This window comes from Bos taurus, chromosome 10 (assembly GCF_002263795.3).
Source record: "Bos taurus isolate L1 Dominette 01449 registration number 42190680 breed Hereford chromosome 10, ARS-UCD2.0, whole genome shotgun sequence".
Taxonomy (NCBI): domain Eukaryota; kingdom Metazoa; phylum Chordata; class Mammalia; order Artiodactyla; family Bovidae; genus Bos; species Bos taurus.
In genome coordinates, this window is record NC_037337.1 from 84,184,954 (window position 1) to 84,212,086 (window position 27,133).

General features: G+C 48.2%; 1 protein-coding gene across 5 annotated transcripts in view; it reads right to left on the reverse strand.

Moving 5' to 3' along the window:
* Positions 1-27,133, reverse strand: part of DPF3 (double PHD fingers 3) — a 293,574-nt gene that overhangs the window by 72,943 nt on the left and 193,498 nt on the right. For all 5 annotated transcript variants that reach the window (XR_003036901.2, XM_002691052.6, XM_059890931.1 and 2 more), the window contains exons 7-8: positions 23,194-23,331; positions 1,765-1,893 (exon numbers count right to left, since the gene is read on the reverse strand). Coding sequence is in view for 4 of the 5 variants with exons in the window: in XM_002691052.6 (XP_002691098.2) it covers positions 1,765-1,893; positions 23,194-23,331 (267 nt within the window). In the remaining variant the exon portion in view is untranslated. The remainder of the gene's footprint in view (positions 1-1,764; positions 1,894-23,193; positions 23,332-27,133) is intronic.

Below are 27,133 nucleotides of genomic sequence, written 5' to 3' on the forward strand. Positions count from 1 at the left end.
GCCTTCACAAAGCATATCCCATGGGCTAATGCCACCTGTTTATTCCCCAGGTGTCAACTATTTCAGGAACATCAGAGTCAGACCTAGACTAAATTATCCACCAAAACTAATTCTTGGCAAATGCAACGAGAACACCTAGGCTGGTATAAAACGGCCCCCTGGGTGACATAGCAGACAGATCCTGGGAAGAATAAGCGAGTTAAGGCTGTGGGAGAGAGAGGCTTTGGACAGGAAAAACCAGCTCCCCACTTCTGGTCCCCCTCGGATCACATTCAAGTACCCCATCTTTTGTAGGAAAGGAAGAGGGGACATCTCAGCAGTTTTCACTGAGAATTCTGAAGCTGCCCTCTCTAACCCATCTTCAACCCACAGCAGTCCATACAATTCTGACTAGAATATCTTGCCACCAAGTAACTCTGCTTCTGGTGGTAGAGATTTTGCCTGATGGCTTTCTCTTTAAAAATGCTGAACTGAATTTCATTTGCTTCGTTTTCTTTCTGAGTTTGCTTCGTTTTCGAGTGTCTAAATCCCAGAGTCCACTATCACATGGGCCCCCTCGTCTAAGCTGGCACCAGTAGAATAAAAAGTTCAACATTAGGTATCACATTTGGCAAGTAAAGGAACTGACAGAATTGCACAGATGGGCCACCCTGTCAGGGTCCTTAAGCATTAAATGTGGGGGGTTGTGTGCAGTAGAAACCACAATGCTTTTCTAGTTATTGATTTGCCGTCTTAAACCTTAAACAATCCAAAACCAAATATTAAAGGACTAAAAGCTACAGTCTGCGGACAGAGCCAGGGAAGAATTGAGCTGCTATAGTAAAGCCAGGTGTGGTCATCCCAGGCCCTCTCTCAGGACTAGGAGTTGAACAGATGCTGTGTAGAAAGGTGGGAAGGAGCCATGACTCCCAGCTGCTGGAACCAACCATCCAGCAGAACTGAATTTCACCTACTAGTCAGCAGATGATGAGACTAAAGATGAGTCTGAAGCTTTCCTCCCTGCCTTGCACTTGAGCCTCATTACAACACAAAACAATATGAAAAGCCAACCATGATCCAACATGAAACAGCAAAACAAAAGCCTGAAGACTGAACTCATTTTAAGGACGAAAGAACAAAACCAGGTTTAGTCTTTGAATAGATTAAAGATGAAAATTCAAAACATCCCAAGCCTACTCCAGAAGAGTCCTAAGAACACCTGCCCTTTTGCCTCCTTGATCTTCCAGGCTCTCTTTGGTTTTCCACATGAGAAAATGGGATGAGTGGCCAATGGAGGTGGTATTTATGCTGCTACCCAGAAGCCTAGGGGTCTCTGATTCCCCCACAACTCTAGATGTGGCAGCTCTCTCAACATTCATGTCTCCACATTCTTCCGGTTTGCCCCGGGCACTTCCACAGAACAAACACGTCTTTTTGTGACGTGCACATCACCCGATACAAGGAAGCACACTGCCTCTGTCTCCGGCTGTTTCCACACTCTCACCGTCGTCCATAACAACACACACCGAGAAATATCCACCTCATGGAAAGGCCGGACAGACACAAGCCCACACCTTCTTCTTTCCCTTTTCCCTGGATCCCAGAGCATAGATTTTAGTTCTTAAGACTCAAGAAGGAAAAAGAAATCCCCCTTGCACTCGAAAAATCACCACCATCACTTCTGGACCCACCCTTCAGTTCCTGTCCCCGACAAGATGGCAGAGGAATGAGAGTGGAAGAGGTCCTGGTCTACGGGCACACGATGAGAGAAGGGGCCACACTCACCAGAGCGTCCACAGTCTGCACAGGATACCAGCTCCTCCGGCCTCCCACTCTTCTTGTTCATATTGGAGCCCCCCAAGCAGAAGTCACAGTAGTTATTGGGAATGACTGTCCCATCCGGTCCTTTCTGGGCTGTGGAAACATTTTTAAAAAAACCCAGTGTTAGACTAAAGTGAGTCTCCACTGGCCCCTCTTGTCCTGCTGGTGTGGCTGAATCTGCTCCAGAAAGAATATGAGGTTTAGAATCTGAGGTTTGGTTACAACCAGGCTGTTTTCTTGGGCCAAGTTTTATGATTCTCCTCAGTTCAATGGTACTAATGTCTTGAAAGCCATTCAGAGCCGAGTTTGATTTTTGCAATATTTGTTAGTTCTGTGTTGGTAGAGAAATAACCCTGCTCCTCTGATTGCATCCCTGGATCACTGAAGCATCCAGAGAGCCTACGAGTCAAGTGAACTTCTCTCATCCCTGAACAACTGGCCCTCAGGGTCCAAACATCAGATGACAACCATCAGTGGTGCTGTGACTACAGGGAAAGAGAAAGACCACTACCTGGGCCTTGCCCTACCTAGGGAAAGAGGCTCCTGTTTAGGAAATAGTCCTTCTGTCTCTGAAAAGGAAAACAAAGAAGCAAGGATGAGGGAATCATTCCAGGAAGGACCCTGAAGATGCTCTTGGGGACTCTGATACACATGTTGGCGGGTAATAGGTGTCCACTCTTGTTCAGCCTATCCATCTCCCTAAAGTCCAGACTCATTGGTTATGGAAAGCACACAGGACTAGTTAATCAGCAGATCCCTAGAATCAGAACTGGACACTTAGCTCAGTCTCATACTGGACATCAACCCTGAATAGTCATTGGAAGGACTGTTGCTGAAGCTGAAGCTCCAATACTTTGGCCACCTGATGCAAAGACTCAGCACAGTGGAAAAGACTCTGATGGTGGGAAAGACCAAAGGCAAAAAGAGGGCAGCAGAGGATGAGATGGTTGGACAGTGTCACCAACTCAATGGACATGAACTGGAGCAAACTCTGGGAGATAGTGGAGGACAGGGAAACCTGGTGTGCTGCAAATCCACAGGGTTGCTAAGAGTCAGACATGACTTAGCAACTGAACAACAGCACACCAGACATGGAGTGAATGGTGAGTTAATGAGCATATCTTGAGGCTTAAGATTTTCACAAGGCACCCTTGCCGAAAGGCCTTACACAAAAGCAAAGGAATATCCTGGGACATGATTTTTCAAAACAAAGCTTGTGAAAACAGCACATGTCCTCGAGCACTGAAATCTCAGTTTCTAAGGGCTGGTTTAAAAGCTTTGGACATGTTCTTTGTATGAGGAGAAATGTTTTCATTTTCCTTGTTTTTCGATCCCTATTGTGGACACTTCTTTGTCATATTAACACTCTCTGTCTGTGACAAAGAAGAAAAGTCTCTCTGTTTATGGGATCAGCCTAAACCACAAGGGTACCTTCCTCCTCCCCAATTCCAACGTCTGCCACTATCTTTCATTATTCACTGGCTAACATTAATCAGGGTCCCGTAGGGTACAAATCTGTAAAAGGAAGCAGATATGTGAGCAGAAATACCATCCAGACAGTAAGTGATAAACGGATTCACCCTCTTTAATATGATTCCCCCTGGCCTCTGCTTCCTCCATGCCTCTTCTTTGCCTCCAGGAATAGAAAAACTTACCTGGGGAAGGCGGAAGACAAAAGCTCACAGAATTACATTATAGAGGGTTAATCCATTTATCAGTTGCTATTTGGATTGTTCAATCAGTTTCTAAGTCATTGATTTTCATCTTCAGGGAGGCAGACAATTCTCTGCAAGAAAAGTGGGGGCTGACTGGGTAAACAGAGAAGGGGGCCACACCCTGTAGCCTCTGGGAATGTGAGTTTTTCTTCATCAGTCACTGCATCTCAAAGACAGATGTGCATCATACAGAATGGTTTTGCAAATAATCTCCAAAAAGCAGGATGTCCGCAAAAAGTTTACTCTGCCTGTAAAATTCATTGCCCAAATCCAGAAGGAAGTCCCTTTCTTCTTCTTTTTCACTCAATGGCCATCTTAACCATTTTTAGAACTCTCTCAAGGAAATCCAAGTATGTTTATGAAACAAACAAACTCAGGGTTTCTTCATTAAGCAACTATCATGGAAATCAGTCAAAAGATGAACAGAAAGAAGTGGGTAATTTCAAATGGAGGGGTTGAGTGTCAACCAAAGCTAAGTTTCATGACTGGTATGAACTAGATATAAAATGTGGAAATGCCAATCACAACTTAGGTAGCTTCCTGAATGGCGAGAGATCAAAGAACTCCATGTACATCTTCACACCGAACCTCTCAGGAGGCTCAGTCTCATCACCCTTTTCTTTCCTGCTCTCTTAGGGACTCCTTTTTATGTCAGACTTCTCCCGTTTCACAAAATCTGTAAGCAACCAAAGGATCTAGTTTTTCTCCAACATACCGTATCCCTTGTGATTTATCAAAATGAAGACATAGAATATAGAGTATAAGAATGCCCAGAAAGGGACTTCCCTGGTCGTCCAGTGATAAAGAATCTGCCTTCCGATGCAGCAGGTGTGGGTTCAGTCCCTGGTTGGGAAGCTAAGATCCCACATGCCACAGGGCAACTAAGCCCATACACCTCAACTAGACAGCCTGTGTACCACCAACTACAGAGCCCACGTGCTCCAGAGCCCACGAACCACAATTAGAGAGAAGCCTCTGAGCACAACTAAGACCCTATGCAACAAAAAAGAAAGCCCAGATAATTCTTTACAGTTTTTACCACCAACAGACCATTGGTAGAACACCGTATTAAACTAGGGACTTGAACCTGGCAAGAAATAAAAAATTCAGAAACAGTCTAGTATAGCATAGCAGACAGTGGTGGAGAAATCAAACCTACAGGGAAAGACCAAAGAGGAGAATTGAATTCATCTGATGAAGCAAAGCTTCCGAGGAAACTGAACCAGAGCAGGGTCTCCACGTATATTTGTGGACTGAGCGACCTCCCTTTCACTTTTCACTTTCATGCATTGGAGAAGGAAATGGTAACCCACTCCAGTGTTCTTGCCTGGAGAATCCCAGGGACGGGGGAGCCTGGTGGGCTTCCGTCTATGGGGTCGCACAGAGTCGGACACGACTGAAGCGACTTAGCAGCAGCAGCAACATACCAGAGAAGGCAATGGCACCCCACTCCAGTACTCTTGCCTGGAAAATCCCATGGATGGAGGAGCCTGGTAAGCTGCAGTCCATGGAGTCGCTGAGGGTTGGACACAACTGAGTGACTTCACTTTCACTTTTCACTTTCACACATTGTAGAAGGAAATGGCAACCCACTCCAGTGTTCTTGCCTGGAGAATCCCAGGGACGGCAGAGCCTGGTGGGCTGCTGTCTCTGGGGTCGCACAGAGTCGGACACGACTGAAGCAACTTAGCAGCAGCAGCAGCATACAAATTCCCAGCAAAAGGGATGAATAAGGTGATAAACTTCTAACTGCAGGCCCTGGTGTGTACAGCTGTGACAGGCCAGGTGGGTGGGTACAGTTTTATCCCAGTGAAGGCCCAGTGTAGAAAGTGATAGTCAGCAGTTAGACTTCATTTTCCAGTGAAATCCTTTCTACTTCAATTCCTACTCCCCTCTCATGACAGTGAGCTCAAGCTTCCATCCATCTTGGTAAAATGGCATGGGATGGACTAGCCAACAGCTTTCTCATCTGGTTCTCTTCTTACTCTTTGGGGGTCTTTAGGATTAGTTTTACAGTGAGGGTTCTCCCATGGAGCGCTCCCAATTCTCTGGCCAGAAATGACCAATCAGGCCTTGGGGAGAGCATGCTGTTGAAGTCACTTCTAGGACCTTCCCCCCTGTCTATACATGTGTACACTTGCCTCATCCCCCCATAGTCAATGATTTACTCCTTCCAATAGGGGAGTATACACATCCAACTCATTGTTAGAAAACCAACACGTCCTGCACACAGGAAATAGTTAACAATGATGTGTGAGATGAACAGCTTAGGAAAGGATAGCAGAGAGGTAGGTAAGCAACCCAGGGATGCCTCAGGAGCCCCTCCTAGGGGGACAGAGGCAGAGTTACCAGTCACTCTGAATAGCCCTCTCTGCCTAGGTTATTTCCCTAATCCCCAGAGAGAAGAGCTGGTCGTGTCCAAATGGATTGATCGGTCATCTGGTCTGGGTCATGTCTAGCTAGCTCCCAGAGTACACAAGAGTGGGTAGCCAAGGGCCCTGGGTTGCTGGAAGAGTAACACTAGACTATACCCCTATTACGGAGAAGGCAATGGCACCCCACTCCAGTACTCTTGCCTGGAAAATCCCATGGACGGAGGAGCCTGGTGGGCTGCAGTCCATGGGGTCACTAAGAGTGGAACAAGACTGAGCGACTTCACTTTTACTTTTCACTTTCATGCACTGGAGAAGGAAATGGCAATCCACTCCAGTGTTCTTGCCTGGAGAATCCCAGGGACGGGGGAGCCTGGTGGGCTGCCGTCTATGGGGTCGCACAGAATTGGACACGACTGAAGCGACCTGGCAGCAGCAGCAGTATACCCCTATTACAGTAGGTACAACGTTGTCCTATACACAGACACACAAGGGAAGTAAAGACCAGGATTGTCTCATGACAAGGGAACAACAGATTGTGCCTACCCACTTAGCCCCCTGTTCAACCGCTTTTTGAGAAGATAAAGAAGCAGACATATATGACAACTACAAGATGGTAACATGTCTTACCCTGATGCTTTTCATATACTATTTCATTGATTCTCACAACATTTTTGTGAAGTAGGGAGCATCTGACAGATGAGGTAACTGAAGCCCAAAGAGATGAAGGGGCTGGCTTCAGGGCCTAGTTAAGATGTGGAAGAAGCGGGATTCACCCCCTGGGTTGTCAGTATTCCCAGAGACTCTGTCTCTAATCACACTTCTCTGCCTCCAGGAAGTCCAGAGCCAATTCTGCATATAAAATATTTCATAAATCTCTTTAAAGTCAATGTGATTCACCCATTACTTTACTTGGGAAGCCCAAAGCAATAAAAAGTATTGAGATTGGCCTGATAAAAGCGGAAATTCCCTTTGAACTTACATTTAATGTCTCTACCACAGTAATCCATCCTGGTGGCCCTGTTTATTGTCATAGACTCCATGAAAACACTTCTCCAGAGGATTCCAGAGGCTCATGAAGGAATTTTTTAAAGTAAAGCTCACACCATGGCTTTATTGGCCTTTGGCCTGACCCATCCGTGAGCAATTTCCTGGCACCATCTATGAGGTCATTATAAAAAGGATTTTACTATAAATAGGAAGCTTGCCCAGACCTTGCCAGTAGTATTTAAATAGACATTCCGCTTCTGCTTATGGGAAATTGAGTCCCGCTTCATAGAACAGGATGACGGGGAGGCCTACGACCCGAGTGGCATGTCGATGGCAGTGTCTGCAATGATGGATTTGGTTTTCTGTTGATTAATGTTCATGGGCTGAGATCATATAAGTGAGACAAAGAAGCTGCTGAGAAAATAAAGTGAGCTTTGAGAGAGCTTCCTTCATGGCTCAGATGGTAAAGAACCCACCTGCAATGTAGGAGACCCAGGTTCGATCCCTGGGTTGGGAAGATCCCCTAGAGGAGGGCATGGCTACCCACTCCAGTATGCTTGCCTGTAGCATTCCATAGACAGAGGAACCTGGTGGGCTACAGTCCATGGGGTTGCAAAAAGTCAGACATGACAGCGACTAACACTTTCTAACACTTTGAGAGTTCAGGGGTTCACCTAGTGGGTGAGGGGGGGTAACTTTAAAAAGTTCAAAGGAAAAAAAATGGAAATCAGGAACAAAGTTCATGAAAAAATGCCAAACAATAATAATAACAAAAGGTGGGAGGGAGTATTCAGATAAATCAAGAGAAAGGAAAAGCCAGGTCCCAAACAATCCCACCAGCACCCTGGGGAAAGGGTGAGCCAGCCTTCAGGAAAGGTGTCAGAGCACACGAGCACATCACAGGACTTCTGACTTCAGCCAGGACACATGGCAAGCGCAAGCAGGGCCCCGAACCTTCCACCAATCTACTACCAGGACAGGGCTGTCTGGCCCCTCTCTTGGTCTGATTGCTGCAGTGACGCGTCTGCCACTCAGGAGAAGAATGCATGGAGACCACAGGCTGGCCACCAGCAACAACCCTCCACCTGCTTCCGCCGAGACCAGAGCCTCCTCCCTAGGGTCCTAGGGAAGGAGGAAGCCAGCTGGAAGTTCAGGCTCCTCCATGGCACATCCACAAAAGCATGACTTCACGTCCCGAGCAGATGCTCCGACCGCCTGCCAGGGTGCACAGCCTCGGGGCCGTGTTCCGTGCCCACCACCCAGCCCCACCCCAGCCCAGGCCCGCAGCTGTCTAGCCAGGGCCGGCTAGCAAGACAGTACAGCTGCTCAAGGAACCCAGGGCGGGCAGGGAGAAGAGCCCTCCAGGAGGCGCTGTGCCTCTCCGCGCCCCCCCCCGCAACCCCTCCCTCGTTCCCCCACCACCCTCCACGACTGACAGTTCCCGTCCCTCCACAGGTCTGACATGTTACCATGGCAACCGGAATCCTGGGCTCCGGCAGCCTCTGGTCTTGCCACCTGTTATTACTTCATCTCTCAAGTGTAAAGCATCCTAGCCTGGTGCCATGTGGCTGCACAGAGCACATCTTCAGAGGATGGAGTTAAAGAGAAGCGAGAGGCAAAGAGGGAGAAGGTGGAAGGCAGCCCCAGACTGGCCACACAGGGCACACCGGACAGGCTGGGCTGGCGGAGGAAGCTGCAGAGACGGGGCGGGAGGTGTCGGGGAGAGCCAACGTGCCTTCCGTTCAGAATCAGCGAGCAGGCCTCAGCTGGAGGCCACCGCCGCCGCCTGCTCCCTTCCACCCAGCCTTTAATGAGGGACCTGGGAAGGGAGGGGGAGGCGGCGGAAGGCTGGGGCTGGGAAGAGATCGGTGCTGGGCCCAAGTGGAGCAGAGCCACGAGAGGGTTAAAGTGATGAGATAAAGACTGTGGGGAAGGCTGGACCAGAGGGCACACAGAGCCTCCAAGCCTGGATAAATGGCCTTAATTCTCATGCTCCTGCTCACCCTACTCCTTACGTGTTTACTCATATAAATTATCCCCAAGGCCTGACACCTTTTTTTCATTGCTTCCCTAGAACTGATGAAAAAATAAATCCCACAGATCCCAGGAATAAAAATGTTGGGATTCCATTCAGGCTGGTTCTTCTTGGCCACCTAATAGCAACTCCGGCCCCACCCCAGGACTCCAGAGGGAAGACAAACGATGCCCTCCTCCATGAATGTGGAAGACGGGGCAGCCGGGGAGCCCAGGGGAAAACAGACACCTGGATCCACTCAGCACGTGATCCACTCATGCGCCATCTTGCCACCTGGCATTGAACACAGTGTGAGTGTGTGACAGGGACTTGGGAGACGTGCTGCTAAGGCAGAATGACTCCAGGCCCCCAGAGGAGTCCTTCTGGAGACGAGAAGGCCGAGGGCTGATTTAATAAGTCTTTGGGGTTATAGATAGGCCTAAGTCGCCGACTCCATATTGTCCAGGACAACGGGAGACAGGAGCTGAAACGGCAGCACGCTGCTGTCAGAAAGCTGGACACGAGCGCGGCTCAACAGGTGAAGGCCTGGGTGGAGGAGCAGGCTTCTCGAGAGAGGCCTCTGCACCTGGGAAGATGTCCCTGGCCCAGGTTTGTTTGCATGTGTGCCCATCTAGAGGCAAGAGAATATACGAGATGTCGTCTTAAGGCCCCCTTCAGGCCTACTATCTGAGGATTATAATAGGGTGAAAGAAGAGACAGAAAAGTGAAGTTTTCCAAACCCCAAGGAACTCAGCCTTTCATCCCTGCTTCATGTTTGTGTACGCGTCTCTCTCCACGTTAGCCGTGAGCTCCCTGAGGGCAGGAGCGGTGTCTTTAATCTCTGAATCCCCAGCACCTGACACAGTGATTGACACAGAGCTGACAATAAATACTTAATGAAAGGATGGGCAGATCTTCACAGAGGCTTTTGGGAGGGGAAGAAAACCAACTGCCGGGAAAAGGGAAGTCAAAGATCAGGAACTCAGGGGATGCAAAGTGTCTCCTGAGCACTGACTGACCGTCCTAAGGCACTTCCAGCATCAGTCCTGGCTGTAACGGGGGAAGTAAAGACTGGGGGTGGGGGCATCAGAGAGAATAAAGCAGTGGTGGAGGAAGTCGACAGGTCTGCACTCCTGCGGGAAGCCTCTCCCTTAGGCATTTCTTGGAAAGCCAAGATGGAAGGAGTTAAGAACTCGCAGCCTCAGTTGGCCCCCAGGGCCCCTTAAACCCCATGTTTGCTGTCTTGCCAGGCGCCCTGAAGTAGCCAGTGAGAATATTAGGCCCTGACTTACTATGTGCTCTGGTGGCTGTAGAATCTTCCTGAAAATGTTAAGTATATGCCAGTCATCCCAGCCTTCTTTATATCTGTCTTCTTCCCTCTATCTTTATAAAACATAAGATTCAAACCATTAGACACAGACCTTGCAAATATTTACTCCAAGACACTGTGCTGTAGAATCAGAAAGCACACGTCTGTTCACACTGACGTCTCCCTCTTAATGGATGTGTTTGGTTAGAGTTGCCATTTGCCAGGAGTTTGGACCCCACATCCCCAGTTCTGGGACTGGACGGTCACGTGACCCGACAGTAATGTCCTTTGTGCTCCAGCCTCAGGCCAGCAACCGGGGGTCTGTCACTGAGGCTTCGGAAGAGTGAGAAAAAGACGAAGCAAAGCGGATTACTTTTCTCGGTGCTGATTAAGGAAAAGCACAAGGAGATGTTTCCATTTTCCAGCGCAGGTCATGTGGGTCAGTTCGTGCCCTGGCGTAGCAACTTGTTATTGCCACCAAATGAGTCTTTTTAGGGGAAGAACATTTCACTTGAGAGGAACAATGTCAGAAAGGCTGTGAATGAAGTGGCGTCGTTCCCCTGAGAGAATGGCAGGCCATCCCGGTGCTGTCGAGCAGGAGAAGCCTGGTCCGCTTCACTCGTCAGGATATTATTATCGTGATGGCAGAACTCGGTAAGCCCCCTTCCTCTCTTCCTCTCTGCCTTGCCCCTCTCCACCCCTCCTCGCCACCACCTCCATGGGACTCAGGCCTGTCAACCCCATTGGTCTGCCAAGGACCAGCATTTTCTGTGTCTTTCAGACTGAAAAACAGTACTCAGGAAAAAGAAAAGGATGAGCCCAAGCATCAGACCTGAGGAGGAGGAGAGAGTCAAGGACCACGGAGCTGATGGGCAGGCCAGCCCCGGGGTAAGGGCCCAGACGAGGACCACACCCAGAAAGCAAGCCGGGAAGCGGGTGCTGGGAGCCACACAGACATTGCCTTCGGTAGGACAGAGTCCTAGGAAAAGGATCAAAACCAAGTTCCCCCTAGATTTAACAGTGCCACATTATTCCTGGTTATGTGACTCAGTGCTTCCAAAAGAAAAAAGAATTAAAGGCAAACACTGATTGCTTAGAGGTTTTTGAAAGCTCTACCTCTCTAAGGCAGTGGTTCACACAGGGACTTCTTAAAAATGCTAATTCTAGGCCTCCACCCCAGACCTATCTAATCCAAAATTCTGGGATGGGATCCAGCAGTGTGTGTGTTTAAGGAACAGGTGTTCCTGACGCGCTCAGGCTGTAGGACCACAGCTCTAACGAGACACGTCACAGACATATCACACTGTGTCATACATATCTTCTGTCAGTGCTGTACTATATACTAATTCACTTATTTCACCATCACATAACCCTGTGGTAGAGATGCATTAGGGCTTCCCTGGTGCCTCAGTGGTAAAGAATCTGCCTGCAATGCAGGAGATGAAGAAGACTCAGGTTCAATCCCTGGATTGGGAAGATCCCCTGGAGGAGGGCATGGCAACCCACTCCAGTATTCTTGCCTGGAGAATCCCATGGACAGAGGAACCTGGCGGGCTACAGTCCACGGGGTTGCAAAGAGTCAGCTAGGACTGAAGCAATTGAGCACAAATAGATGCATAAATGTTCTCATTTCAGACAGGTGATAAGGCAAAAGGAAGCTTGTCTAAGGTCAAGCTACATGGGCCTTGAGCCCAGGCAGTGGGGCTCTTAGCTGGCCCACCTGATACTACCTTGCCACAGGCACACACAACCACACACCCGAGGGAAGTCAAGTCAGAGTGGCTACCAGTCCCTGGAAGCTAGGGCTTCTCAAATTTGAGTGCGGTGCAAGCAAACCACTTAGGGATCGCATTAAAATTCAGATTAGGATTCATAGGCTCAGGAAGGGCCTGAGAACCCACGTTTCTTATAAGCTCCCCCTCAGGGTAGCCAAGTATCCAGGTGTGCCTGCCACTGAGGTGTTTTCAGGGCACAGAACTTTCAGTCTAAAACTGGGAATGTCCTCAGCCAACCTGGACAAGCTGGTCACCGGAGTCCCAGGCGATACTAAAACTGCTGACCACACTTTGAAAAGCAAAAATGTGGGCCCTCAAGATGAAGAGTTTGGATTGTATTCAAGTATGATGAAAGTTTTGAGAGCATGGCATGGCATAATCTACCTTATACTTTTAAAAGATGACTTTGGCTACTCCATGGAGAAGAGACTATGAGAGGTAAGAATAAACACAGAGAGACCAATAAAGAAGTTGCAATGATCCAAGCAGGAGCTGAAGCTGGTGGTGTTGGAGATGGAGAAAGGGAGCCAATATGGATGGTGAGCCAATATGGGTGGTGAAGGAAAACAGCGCCAAGGATGAGTCCTAGGGTTTTCACTTCAGGTACAGCATTATCTTTTTAAAGAACAAGGCCAGAAAGAAATAAAAAGAACTTGGAAAGACTGAGCCATAGAATGAGAGAGAAAGATGCAGGAAAATGGTTGAACAGAGAGATGTGTGATTTTTTTTTTCCATAGCAAAACTCATTTACAAGTCTCAAGCAGAATTTGTAAAGGAGGTTCCACATAATGTCATAAATAGCTTAAATTTGTTCTGAAGATTAAATATGCCTGCTATGGTCTAGTCAAGGCTATGGTTTTTCCTGTGGTCATGTATGGATGTGAGAGTTGGACTGTGAAGAAGGCTAAGTGCCGAAGAATTGATGCTTTTGAATTGTGGTGTTGGAGAAGACTCTTGAGAGCCCCTTGGACTGCAAGGAGATCCAACCAGTCCATTCTAAAGGAGATCAGCCCTGGGATTTCTTTGGAAGGAATGATGCTAAAGCTGAAACTCCAGTACTTTGGCCACCTCATGGGAAGAGTTGACTCATTGGAAAAGACTCTGATGCTGGGAGGGATTGGGGGCAGGAGGAGAAGGGGATGACAGAGGATGAGATGGCTGGATGGCATCACTGACTCGATGTACGTGAGTCTCGGTGAACTCCGGGAGTTGGTGATGGACAGGGAGGCCTGGCGTGCTGTGATTCATGGGGTCGCAAAGAGTCGGACACGACTGAGCGACTGATCTGATGGTCTGAATTGTTTCTCCCCTAAAATGCACATATTAAAGTCTTCACCCTTCGTGTGATGGCATCGAGAGATGAGGCCCTCGTGGTGGGGATTAGTGTCCTTATAAGAGACACCAGAGACTTTTCTTCTCTCCACCTACTTGTGGGGCTTTCCAGGTGGTGCCAGTGGTAAAGAATCCACCTGCCAAAGGCAGGAGATATAAGAGACACAGGTTCGATCCCTGGGTCAGGAAGATCCCCTGGAGGAAGGCATGGCAACCCACTCCAGTATTCTTGCCTGGAGAATCCCATGGACAGAGGAGCCTGGTGGGCTGCAGTTCCATCAGAGTCACAAAGAGTCAGACACGACTGAAGGGACTTAGCTCACCTGGCCCTGCAGCAACATGTACCAAGAAAAGGCCATGTGAGGATATAGCAAAGAGATAGCCGTCTCCAACCCAAGGAGAGAGTCCCCACAAGACACTGACCATCTAAAAGACACTTTTAGAACTGTGAGGAATAAATTCCTATTGTTTAAGCTACCAGTCTATAGTATTTTGTTATATAGCCCAGGCTGACTTCAATATTGCCCATTAATACATTCATTTCTTTCGAAAAGTCACTATGCAATGTGATGCACTTGATAATTGACCTATAGGGGAACATTAAGGGTCATCAGTAGGACCACAACAAACATCCCAGGTTGAGACTGGGATTCATCACTTGAGGTTCCAGTGTCCTGACATAACTGAATGGTGTCCAAATTAAGCACATTCACATCTCAGCTTCTCATCTTGCTGTGTGACCTGGAGCAAGTTCCTAAACCTTTCTGAGCCTCTGTTTCCTCATCCGTAAAAATCAGAGGGAAGCATGTACCTCGTGGACTTGCAGACATCACATGAGATGATGCGTATAAAGTGCCTGGCACCATTAGGTATTCCACCATGTCTTTCTCACTTCTTCTCCTCTGTAAAACAATTTTATTTCTGAAAAGGCAGGAAAAATAGATCACAGTAATAAATAAGTAAGCTTTCCCAAGAAGCGACACATGACTGAAGAATTCACATTCATGCTCCGTGTCCAAGGGCACATCCCTCAGTCTCTGGGTGCCTTGGTGTCCTCTAGGAGACCTGACACCTACCTTATAAGGTTACTGTGAGGAATGAATGAGATAAACACAGCACGCCTAGCACAGTGTCTGACACATTCAAGGAATGTCAGCAAGTATTATCATCCTTGTCACTGATCAAGACCATGGGACTCTTCAATCCTGAACATTCCAGGTAATTAGGCCAAAAATGTGAGAGAAATAAGAGGCTCACAGAAAGGCAAGTGGCGGGTAGATGCCCAATCCTGGGGAAACAGGAAGGGAAATTCAGGGCCGGACACCGGCTAGATTCCACCCCACAGCTTCCTCCTACCCGGTGTCTCATATCCGTCTCATTTCCTGGGGCCAAGACTACATGTTCTCTTTTAGGAGCCCCAGTTACACGTGGCCCCATGAGGGCGTATGCCCAGTAAGTGCTCAGTAAACACTCACGTTTAGCTTATGTGGAAGGATTCGTGCACCATGTCTAAGAGTTAGCAAAGGTTGTGCCAGGACTGAGTCAGGCTCTGACAGTTTCGCCTGAGGCCAGTGAGACCCCCATAGGCAGTCAGCTTCTCAGCATCACATAGCCACAGAAAGGCCGTGACTCAGATCATCCATCTGTGGTCTGCACATGCTCTGCTGGCCCAAAGGGCATGGAGGCGGGATGTAGGCACTCTCGTCAAGAGGGCCAGGTGCCAGACACCCGAATCGCCTAGAGACTCATAACAACCCCACAGGGGCAGCAAGATGGTTCTCTCTGTTTCATGGATGAGGCAACAAAGGAGCAGAGAAGTGTAACCTGACCCACATCCACACACAGAAGATGGCAAGGTGGCCAGGTCATGATTCGCACACGGGCCAGGCCAACTCCAGTGCCATTTTCTCAGCCACAGGGTCCAGAGTGTGGATGATCCACCGGTTTGGAGAGCTGACTCCAAGTATATCTTCAAGGTCAGAGCAACCCCTCAGATTCTTCTTTGCTTTGGAATCTATAAACTGTTCAGTAAAATAATAATTCACCTAAGGAACACCCGTGTCCCAAATTTGCTCTTTAGGGAGTGGGCAGCTCACTTTTTCAGACACAGCCCTGGATCAAAGCCTGAACTTCCTGTGTCAAGGTTGGGTAAGTGGTGGGGTGGGTTGTGTGGGTTATAAAGCTTCTCAGGCACCTTTCAGAGTGATCCAAAATTCTTAAGCTCATGCAAAACATAACTTTCACTCTCTCTCTTGAAGCTGTATCTGCTGCCCCTGGGCCATATGCTAGAGGACAGAGATGTCAGAAGACTAACATCTGTTCCATCTTCCCCATCAGTGTGGCAATGACATCATATGCTTCTTTTAGATAATTTGCACATTATCAGACTAATTTTCAGATTATCTAATCAGCCGACATTACCCTTAATCAACTCAGCTCTCCTCTTTCAGTTCTGCAGAGTACAGCGTGCCCTCCACAGGCACACTGGGGTGGGGACTTTTCTTCTCTTGACAGATATTGAGAGCCTAGCTATATGCCAGGCCACCGCTATTAAACAGAAGACTGAGCCCTCTTGGGACTGAGGGCAACCCGACTTCCATGCCAGGAACCTGAGACATAGGCTTGGAATAAATTTTATAGATCCATATATTAAAACACATTTCCTTCATAGAAGCTCCAAGTATGTTGTAGAGAGCATTCTACAATCATTTATGCTATTAAATAAGAAAGAGATGCCATACCACCATTAATAATGTGTGTGTGTGTGTGTGCACGTGCGTGCATACTGTTGAGTCCAACTCTTTGCAACCCCATGGACTGTAGCCTGCCAGGCTCCTCTGTCCATGAAATTTTCTAGGCAAGACTGCTGGAGTGGGTTGCCATTTCCTTCTCCAGGAGATCTTTCCAACCCAGGGATTGAACCCCCATCTCTTGTGTCTCCAACATTGGCAGGCAGGTTCTTTACCAGCTGAGCCACCACAGAAGCCCAACAGTTAATAATACGCCACATATATTTCTCTATAAATCATTTATTCTTACTTCTAGTGATGACTCTCCTTTTCCTTTGTTGTTCAGTCACTAAGTTAAGTCACTAAGTCATGTCCAGCTCTTTACGACCCTGGACTGCAGCAGGCCGGGCTCCTCTGTCCTCCACTGCCTCCTGGAGTTTGCTCAAATTCATGTCTATTGAGTCGGTGATGCTATCTAACCACCTCATCCTCTGCCACCCCCTTCTCCTTTTGCCTTCAATCCTCCCCAGCATCTGAATCTTTTCCAATGAGTCAGCTCTTCACATCAGGTGGCCTACTTCAGCATCAGTCCTTCCAATGAATATTCAGGGTTGATTTCCTTTAGAATTGGCTGGTTTGATCTCCTTGCAGTCCAAGGGACTCTCAAGAGTTTTCCCCAGCGCCACATTTCAAAAGCATCAATTCTTCAGCCCATAGCGCTCTTTATGGTCCAACTCTCACATCCGTACATGACTACTGGAAAAACCAGAGATTTGACTATACAGACCTTTGCTGGCAAAGTGATGTCTCTGCTTTTTAATACGATGTCTAGGTTTGTTATAGCTTTCCTTCCAAGAAGTAAGCATCTTTTAATTTCATGGCTGCAGTCACCATACACAGTGATTTGGGGGCCCAAGAAAATAAAGTCTCCTTTTCCTATAGGATGACAACTACCCAGCCTGGCAGAGAAGATACTTAAAGCTGTGGCCCTTGCCCATGTTTCCACCATTTCTGCAATGCCACTGTCAAACCCAACTACTACTAATTGTCTGAACACAACATGCTACTTCACACCTCTGCCCCTGTGCACACAGTTCCCCGTGCTTGGGAAGCTCTCTCCCACCCAGTCAATTTCTCCTTGTTCTTCAAGGGCTAACTTGAAGGCCACTTCCTCAGGGAAGCCTTTGCAAATCCCCTCATGTTTTTTAAATGTTCTCATGTTCTGAAGCTTTCATTGTCCTGCAGGACTTTTTAAAACCCAGATTGCTGGGGCTTCACTGGTAGCTCAGTGGTAAAGAATCTGCTTGCCAATGCAGGAGACATGGGTTCGATCCCTGATCCGGGAAGAGCTCATGTGCTGTGGAGCAACTAAGGCCGCATGTGCCACAACTGTTGAACCAGTGCTCCAGAGCCCGGGAGCTACAACTACTGAGCCCACACACCCTAGAGGCTGTGTTCTGCAGCCAGAGAAGCCACCAGCAACGAGAAGCCTGCAGCCCCCAACTAGCAAGTAGCCCCTGCTCGTCGCAACTAGAGAAAGCCCACGTGCAGCAACAAAGACCTAACACAGCCAAAACACAAATTAAATAAATAAATAAAATTATTAAAACACACACACACAGAGTGCTGACCAGCACCCTCAGAGTCTGTTTCTGAAGGTCTGGTGGAGCCAGAAAACTGCATTCCCAGCAAGTTCCCAGGTGATGCTGAAGCCACACTTAGAGCACTGCTGCCCTTGGAGTAGAAAGTGTGCCATGCTCTTGAGCCCTTGGCTTCCTTCACCAGACTCTGTACAAACCCTATTACACATTCCTGCTCACGACTGCGTGCTCTCCAAGGTCGGGGACCAAGACAGTATTTGATACATGATCGTTAAACCAACAGATGGATGGATGGATGGATGGATAGATGGATGGACGGACTGATTAATATACTAGACTGAATTTATTCACACAGCTTTTTCATACAGGTCCATGACCTCAGAAATGCCCATACTCGCACCACCCGCAAAGAAAGATACCTTGAAAACATCGTCTATAATAGATTACCACTGTGCAAAGAAGATAAAAAGAAATTCAAGAAGAGCTTTGACATTGTGAGCCTGTGTCAAAGGAGTTTTGAATTGTAACCCAGTGCTGTTTACCAATGGAGAAGGCAATGGCACCCCACTCCAGTACTCTTGCCTGGAAAATCCCAGGGATGGGGGAGCCTGGTGGGCTGCAGTCCATGGGGTCGCTAAGAGTCAGACACAACTGAGCAACTTCACTTTCCCTTTTCGCTTTCATGCATTGAAGAAGGAAATGGCAACCCACTCCAGTGTTCTGGAGAATCCTAGGGACGGTGGAGCCTGGTGGGCTGCCATCTATGGGGTCACACAGAGTCAGACACGACTGAAGTGACTTAGCAGCAGCAGCGGCTGTTTACCAAGGTGGCATTGACGGAGTCACAACAGGACGCCCCTGAGTGGCAGCTGTCAGAGTCCAAATCTGCCCAAACCTTCCCTCCATCTATTCACATAAATACAGTCTATGCATGTGTGTGTGTGTGTGTGTCTGTCTGTCTGTACGCATATAGGCACATAAGTGCGAGTGACATTTGTAGAAAGTAGATGAAAGGGTCTAATGGTGGTCTAGTGGCTAAGATGCCTTGCTCCCAAGGCAGGAGGCGTAAGTTCGATTCTTGGTCAGGGAACTAGATCCCACATCAACTAAAGATCATGCCACAGTGAAGATCAAAGATCCTATGTGCCAAAACTAAGACCCAGCACAGCCAGATAAATAAATAAAATATTTTTTAAAAAAGAAGAAGAAAGTAGATGAAGGTGGGCAGAGAAATATTAATAGAAGAAGTAGGAAGAATCCAGCCTCCTACAGGGAGGAGAAGGGTAGCAGCTCAGGCAGGGAGGACCCCATCAGAAAAGTCCTGTCTGTCAAGGAGGGGTGTCTGAGCTCCACACAGCCCTGCACTGCCTGGAGTTTAGGCAGAGAGGGAAGGGCACATAGCAAAGGGGACAGATGTGCGGGGAGGCAAGCAGCATATATCCAGGAGAAAATGCGGGCCCAGGAGAGGAACAAAGGCAGCAGAGCTGGGAGGCGGCGGGAGGCCGGAGAAGCGCAGCACAGGGCAGCATGGGGCGGAGGGCAGGGGCAGTCAGAGCCGGTTCCAGCACTCCACTCTGCCCTTTCAGCAGCGGCAGGAGCAGGGACGAGCAATGGGCTTTGCTGGAGACGCAGCTGGGGGGAAGCACAAGGGACAGCAGGAGGACCAAAGTCAAAAGGTCTCTGCGGCTGCAGGTGGTGCAAAGGCAGATGCCCGTGACATCTCCAGCGTCTGTAAGGGCAGCTTTTCCCACAGGCCTGTGCTCACAAGCAGCTGGGGTCACCCTGCAGCTCTGCTCAAAGGGGAAAAAGTCAGCATTCCCACCTCGCTGGCATCCAGAACCTTTTCTGGGGGGGAACTGGAGATGAACCTCCCGGATGAAGCGCTCCTGCCTCCCTCCCGCACTCCAAAAGCCTTGCCAAGGGAGGATCACAGGCTGAGACCTTGGAATGCTGCCGAAGCTTGTCACCTTCGATTCCCCGCACAGCCCCTGTAGCATTTAGGGGCAGGATGGGTGTCCCACCCCCAAACAGCGGGGGCAGCTAATGACTAGGTATTGATGATGCTGGCAATTAGAGCACATGGGAACATGGTGAGGGGGCCACTCACCAGGGACGTGTGGGAGGGAGCAGAGCACACACTCGGAGTGGCAAACAGTCAGTGTTTGTGTGCAGGGGGCCCAGGAAGAGAGCTGCTGTCTCTTGGATTCATCCAGAGAAATTGGGGAAGAGGGGAGGGAGGGCTCTGTGGACACTGACGGTATCTTTGTTGCAGCCCATCTCCCCTATCCCTGCTAGTAAAATTAGAGTTAATCACAGACTTCTCAGAGGCCTTGGGAGGAGATGTTGTCAAAATGGTGCTTGTGAGGGTTCTTGAACCTTCCTCGTATGAGAAGGCCCTGGATGAGCCCAGCAACAGCTGTTGTTTTTCTATGCAGTTTAAACCCCTCCAGTGGTTGCATGATCCTTTATGAAGAACCCAATTTCTCATGACCAGGATGAGAGGAAGGGGATGGAGCGGGGCTGGAACAAGAGTGCTCGCTGGCAAACCCCCGAGAGAGGGGAGCACATGGCTGGATACTCAGGGATTCGTCTCCATCCAGGAGAAAAGATGCAGCTTCCTCCCTAAGCAAGGCTGCCCAGCCTCACGGTGAGGACATAAGGACAATGACCCACAAGACTGCGTGAGGAGATCCCAGTGGACGGAGAATAACAGGGGCCAGTGCTCACCTTGGAAGTCAACAGACAGCTGGGAGGGGCCCGCAGGAAGGGCTAAGGAGGAGTCCACTTGGGGCCCATGGTATACCTGGAGGTCACAAGGAACCCTCCTCTGTGGCTGCCATCACCATGCACACACACACAAAAAGATCCAGAGAGGCACGCCTAACCCTGTGGCGTGGGGAACAAAACGGCCTGTCATTTGAGAAGAGATTTAAAGGAGATACCCAGGTGGCTCAGTCGGTAAAGAATCTGCCTGCAATGCAGGAGACCTGGGTTCTATCCCTGGATCAGGGAGATCCCCTAAAGAAGGAAATGGCAACCCACTCCAGTATTCTTGCCTGGCAAATCCCATGAACAGAGGAACCTGGAGGGCTACAGGCCATGGGATCGCAAAGAGTCAGACACGACTTAGCAACTAAACCACCACTACCATAATGGAGATAAAGTGTCAGTCACTCAGTTGTGTCCAACTCTTTGTGACCCCATGGACTGTGGCCCACCAGGCTCCTCTGTCCTTGGAATTCTCCAGGCAAGAATACTGGAGTGGGTTGCCATTTCTTTCTGCAGGGGATCTTCCCGACCCAGGGATTGAACCCAGGTCTCCCACATTGCAGGCAAACTCTTTACCAACTGAGCCACCAGGGAAGCCCTTAAAGGGGAGATAAGCCAGCGCCAATTGCTGTTGTTTAGTCACTAAGTCATGTCCAGCTCTTTGTGACCCCATGGACTGCAGCCGCCAGGCTCCTCTGCCCATGAGATTTTCCAGGCAAGAATACTGGAGTGGGTTGTCATTTCCTTCTCCAGGGGGTCTTCCCGACCCAGGGATTAAACTCATGTCTCCTGCTTTGGCAGGTGGATTCTTTACCACTGAGCCACCAAGGAAGCCCACAAGCCAGCACTGGGGGGAGTGGAAAATAACACCAAGCGATAAACAGTTTAGAAAGAGCAACCTTTGCTAATCAACGCCTCCCAGATAGCAACCTAAATCAAAGGAAGGCACTCATGGCCTCCTTGAGGCAGGAGACAATAGCTATGCCTTGGCCACTTAGATCAGAGACAGGAGGAGAGGAGAGATGGCAGAATGCAAAACCCAGCTGATTGGTACAGGTCAATGTATATTCCTTTCTGGAAGATAAGGGTGATGAGACCCAGGGAACCTCTCCCCAGGGAGCAGGCAGAGACCTCAGCGTTGTGACTACTCAGAAGCTGACATGCGGAGGAGGGCACCTCCTGCCTGCTTTCAGGTTCTGTCCAGATAACAACAGTTGGTGAGAAAATAAACAGTCGGGCTTGCACCAGAAGAGAGGTTCACGAAGGGCTTGAATTCTTAAAGAGACTGAGAATTAAAGAAGGTGCTATGGTCTGAATCATGTCCCCCCCAAACTCACATGTTGAACTCTAACCCCCAGGATATGACTATATTTGGATCTAGGACCTTTAAAGAGATGATGAAAAAGCACAAGTTAGAATGAGACTGTTAGGATGGGCCCTAATCCAAGCTAACTGGTGTCCTTATAAAAAGAGGAAATCTGGACACACACATAACCTCAGAAGTACATGTGCACAACGGGATGACCACATGAGAGGCAGCAGGAGGGCGGCCACCTGCAAACCAAGGAGAGGGGCCTCCAAGGACACCCACCCTGATGACACCTTGATGTGGGGCTTCTAGCTCCAGAACTGTGAGAAAACAAATCACTGGTAAGCCAGTCAGCCTTTGGTACTTTGTTGGGGCAATCCGAGGAACTAAGACAGAAGGCAATGTTACAAAGGGAAAGTGGGTTGGGGGTTAAGGGAGAACCCAGACTAATCCAAAGAAAGGTTTTGGCCAACATGTGTTCATTGTCTCAAACACTGGCTGAAGGCAGTCAATTCACATCAGTTGACTGAGTTGACTGACTGACATGCACAGGAGTCACCCTCAAACTCCAGAATCTGAATATTTTTAAAGGTCTGATCCCTTGTATTTCATTGACTTGTTCGCTAAAGGAACCCCTACCACAAAATCTTCTGAACAAAATAGAAAACACTGGCATGTCCACAATTATTCCTCACCCCATCATCCTAGAATGACCCACATTTTGAAGCAAGCCCTAAAGATCCCATCATCCCATCCCATCCTGAGTTTGGGGTGGGTCCAGAAACCTTAAAGAATGTCGTAGAGGGAAGTCACGTGGTGAATGCTAAGCCCTTTGCGACTCTCTAATTCATAAATGGAAGCTGAAGAAGGAAAGAAAGAATAGAAATGGAAACACAAATTTCAGAATCATTTTGGCTCTCCAGAGCCCAGCATCCCCAATGACAAGCACACCCAGGTCATGTTTGCTGATTGAGGGCTCAAGGGAAGAGCATGGAAACTCTAGGGTAGTATTTTTTTACCCAAATTGTGACCTTACGAGAGCCAAGACGATGGATCAAGAATATCCTGTGTCTCTTATGGCCAAGGAGACATTTGGAAGGTCTGTCTGAACTGACACACCCCAGAGCTTTGCCCAACTCAGATTAGCAGCTGTGAATGGATCTTCTGGAGCTGGGGAAAAAGACTGCCAGGTCTGGCATTTGACGATAGCCAGGTAAAGAGGTTTCCCTTGGCCTTAACACTTACCTTCTGTCCTCTGGGAACAGAGCTGGGTGTGCCACCCCTGCTCAGCCCACTCTAAGCCTGGGGCTCCGCTGACCTACAGGGGTATTTGGGAGGCTGAAATAGCCAACTCATCACAAATCATTGAGACCAATCCAAAAGTGCCAGCAGACAATCCCACAGGTGAACAGAAAGGAAAGCTTGTAGCCCTGCCCATCCACCTTACCACTCACCCAACCCAACACCTGGGAACTCACGTCTGTGGTTCTCGTTTCTGTGGTTGGGTGGGGACCGGGTCTCCTGGTCTTGGGCCTCATCCCCCTCCTCGCTGGCCAGATGAGTGTGAGCATAGTGGTAGCTGAGTCCCGGCCGGTTCTTGTAGCGCTTGCCGCAGACTAGAGAAGAAAAGAAGAAAGGAAAACAAAAATGTCAGCAATGTCTGCAGCCGCTGCCATCAATCTCCCAGGCAGTGGCTCATCCATCCACCCCAGAGCCAGTTTCCTTGAAAAAGTGTCTCCCACTCCCAACACCCCTCACCCACTGGACAGAACCAACAGCACTATAACAGCACGGACCCAGGTAAAGAAAAACCCCAGAAGTTGAACTGAGTAAGAGCACTATCATTTCCTAGCTGTGAGACCCTGGGAAAGTCACTTGCCCTCTCTGCCTCAGGTTTCTTCAGAGGAAAAATGAGAATCACAATAGTACTTCACTCTTGAGTTGTTATGATGAGTTAATCTCTGTGCAAAGCACTTGAGAACAGAGCTGGGCACACGGGAAGGGTGGTCGTTATTATAACTTTGAAGTTAAAAGGTATTAGGAGTCTGTTTTGGCTTCCCAAGTGGCGCTAGTGGTAAAGAACCACCTGCCAATGCAAGAGATGTAGGAGGAGCAAGTCCAGTCCCTGGGTCAGGAAGATCCACTGGAGAAGGGCATGGCAACCCACTTCAGTATTCTTGCCTGGAGAATCCCACGGACAGAGGATCCTAGCAGGCTGTAGTCCATAGGGTCACAAAGTGAGACATGACTGAAGCGACTTAGCACGCACAGACTGGAGTCTATTTAATTTAATCCAATGTCCCGTATATGGATGAGGCAAGTGAGGCCCAGCAAGGCTAAGCGATGTGCCTGGGAACACACAGCCAGTTATGGATGAGCCAGCCACCGGAAGCCAGGCCTCCTGGACTCCTGTGCAGTTCTCCTTCTGCCACCCTCTGGTTGACTCTGTATGAAGTACAAAAGCTTTATGTGGACCATATTTTTGATGTGATTTTTGTGCCAGAAAAACACATTCCATTTCCACCATGAAAACCATAAATCCAAGGCATCCTTGGTAAATGTGCTAGCCAGGAGCTTGTGTCCTTGATGGCCCAAGGAGTCTCTGATACCCCAAATCTCTAAAAAATGTGTCCCGGCAGGCCCTACCACTTAAGTGGACAGTCGGAGACAAGAGCAACAAGCAACACAAATATGGTTTCTTGGGGCCAAAAAGATGAAAGGGCAGCTCCCTTGGTTGTCTGCTCAGCACATAAATGGCTAAGACTAGACCACTGTCACCCCCCTGCCTACCACAAAGCCCAACATCCCAGCCCCTGGAGGGATGGCACTTCTGGTGGCAGAAGTCTTGAGGGTCTTCAGGTAAAAATCCTGTGCTGACCCTCTCATCTTGCCTCCACCTCTCCCCAGCAGAGCAAACCCCACCCAATCTGCTGGACCAGCTGAAATTGGCAGCTTTAAGAGACTCTCCCTTCACATGCCTGGGTTATAGCTGTGATAGTAAACACTTCACAAGGTGGAAAGAGCACAGGCTTCATCATCAGACATGGGTTCAAATCCCACTTCCAGGGGCCAAAGTTGACCAGCTGCATGACCTCCACAGTATAGAGAAGAGCTGTGACACAATGCTCTTACCAGCCTCCCTTATTATTTCTGGTGGGGTTTCCTTTCTTTCCTCGTGGCTTAGACAGTAAAGAATCCACCTGCAATGCAGGAGACCTGGGTTCGATCCCTGAGTCAGGAAGATCCCCTGGAGAAGGGAATGGCTACTCACTCCAGTGTTCTTGCCTGGAGAATTCCATGGACAGAGGAGCTTCACAGAGTACAGTCCACGGGATCTCAGAGTGGGACATAACCGAGCAACTGTTTTTTTTCCTTTCTTACTAGATTCTCTTGGGTTTTTCAAGTATTATAACCTCAGCAAAAATAGATAATGTCATCTCTTCTTTCTCATATTTATACAAACTATTTTATCTTCTTAGCTTAATTCATTTGTAAGAATCACCAAGACCATATTCTAAGACAGCAAAAGTTAAGTTTTTCCTATTGTTGTGAAATTGCATTTAGTGATTCGCTGTTTAGAATTCACTGTAAGTGACTAGGCTGTATTCTCTATCAAGTTTAAGTAGTTCGTCTTATTCCTGGGTTAGTTTTATTACAGGAGAATTTTACCAGCTGGCCTTTCAGCATCTACTAATATATGACGCTACTTTAGTTTGTTGATATGGTGAATTACATTGATTTCCTAATGCTTCCAACTATTGAGCCATTCTTGCATTCCTAGAATGTACCCCCTTTGATTGGAGCGTATTATCTTTTTTATATGCTGCTGCATTCTATTTTCTAATTTTACATCTACACTCAGACTTGAGATAGGTCTATAATTTTTCACCTATCTTTTATCTTGCTTTTCAGTCACATAGTTATGTTGACTTCCAAAAACGAATTGAGTTCTCTGTGAAATTGAATAAGACACATAATCCCTATGTGACTTTTTTTTTAATCTGAAAACAACAATAGTACTACCTACCTTGAAGGATTATAAGTAACATTTGTAAAGTATCTCATTCAGTACCCATCACCTAAAAGATGCTCAAGAAACAGTAGTGAGGGGTGAGGGGCTTCAGTGTGGTCTACCACAGGAGACCACAGGAGGCGCCGGACCCTCCTGAAAGAGGGGCTTTCACCTTTACCTCTACTACGGAATCTGGCAATTGTCTGGACTATCTCAACAAGGTGAGAGTCTGAAATTCAAGTGTTGATCAAGTTGTTGACCTAGTAACTATAAATTCAAGTCCTGCAATTGGCTTCCCTCTCTCTCTCTCCTCTTCACGGGCACACATAAATATTGCAAAAAAAATAATAACATGGCACTACACATCTCAATTCCATTTCACTCAGGAAATGGGCCCTAAGGAGACCTCTGAGGCACACTGTGGGCCTGCTTGTGGCTTTTTCTATTTAACCTTTTAAATGATCTAAGGGCAATAAACAGCAAATTACGGGGTCACTGGACATAAATTCATTTTATTACCAAGCATATTACTGGTGAGGAGTAAATGTGTTTATTAAAATAAGGACAATAACATCAGTACTGATACGGGGACACCTCAGCCGCCTCTGCAGCTCTCCCACCACACGCGCCTCCGCATTTTATTTGAGTCGTTTTGTTGTGATTACAACTTGTTGTTGTTGTTTTAGTCACTAAGTTGTATCTGACTCTTTTGTGACCCACGGACTGTAGCCCACCAGGCCCCTCTATCCGGGGGAGTTCCCAGGCAAGAATACTGGAGTGGGTTGCTGTTTCCTTCTCCAGGGGATCTTCCCAACCCAGGGATCAAACCTGGGTCTCCTGCATTGATAGGTGGATTATTATTTTTTTAGTTTATGTATTTATTTTAATTGGAGGCTAATTACTTTACACTATTATAGTGGTTTTTGCCTTATATCAATATCAATCAGCCATGGGTATACATGTGTCCCCCCATCGTGACGCCCCCCCGCCTCCCTCCCCACCCCATCCCTCTGGGTTTTCCCAGAGCACCAGTTTTGAGTGCCCAGTCAGGTGGATTCTTTACCACTGAGCCACCATACTGTCTTCCTTAATCACAGAATCCCAGGATCTTAAGAGTCATGTGGTCTAACTAGCTATCCAATTGTTTTATTCCCACGAACATTCTAGATGCTTTTCTGGAACAACTCCACTGATGGGGAACTCACTACCCACCCGAGCGGACATTTCTTCTTTGATTTCCTTAAATTATGGCCAGGACTGCACTGGAGGGCCTCTCCTAGGACCGTTTCATATCAATTTCCTCTTGATGGCAACAACTCTACCTCTCATGCTGCCAAACACATTTTACACCTTCAAAACATACCCACTGAATAGCTGTTGAGTGAACCCAGCAACACTTTGTAGAA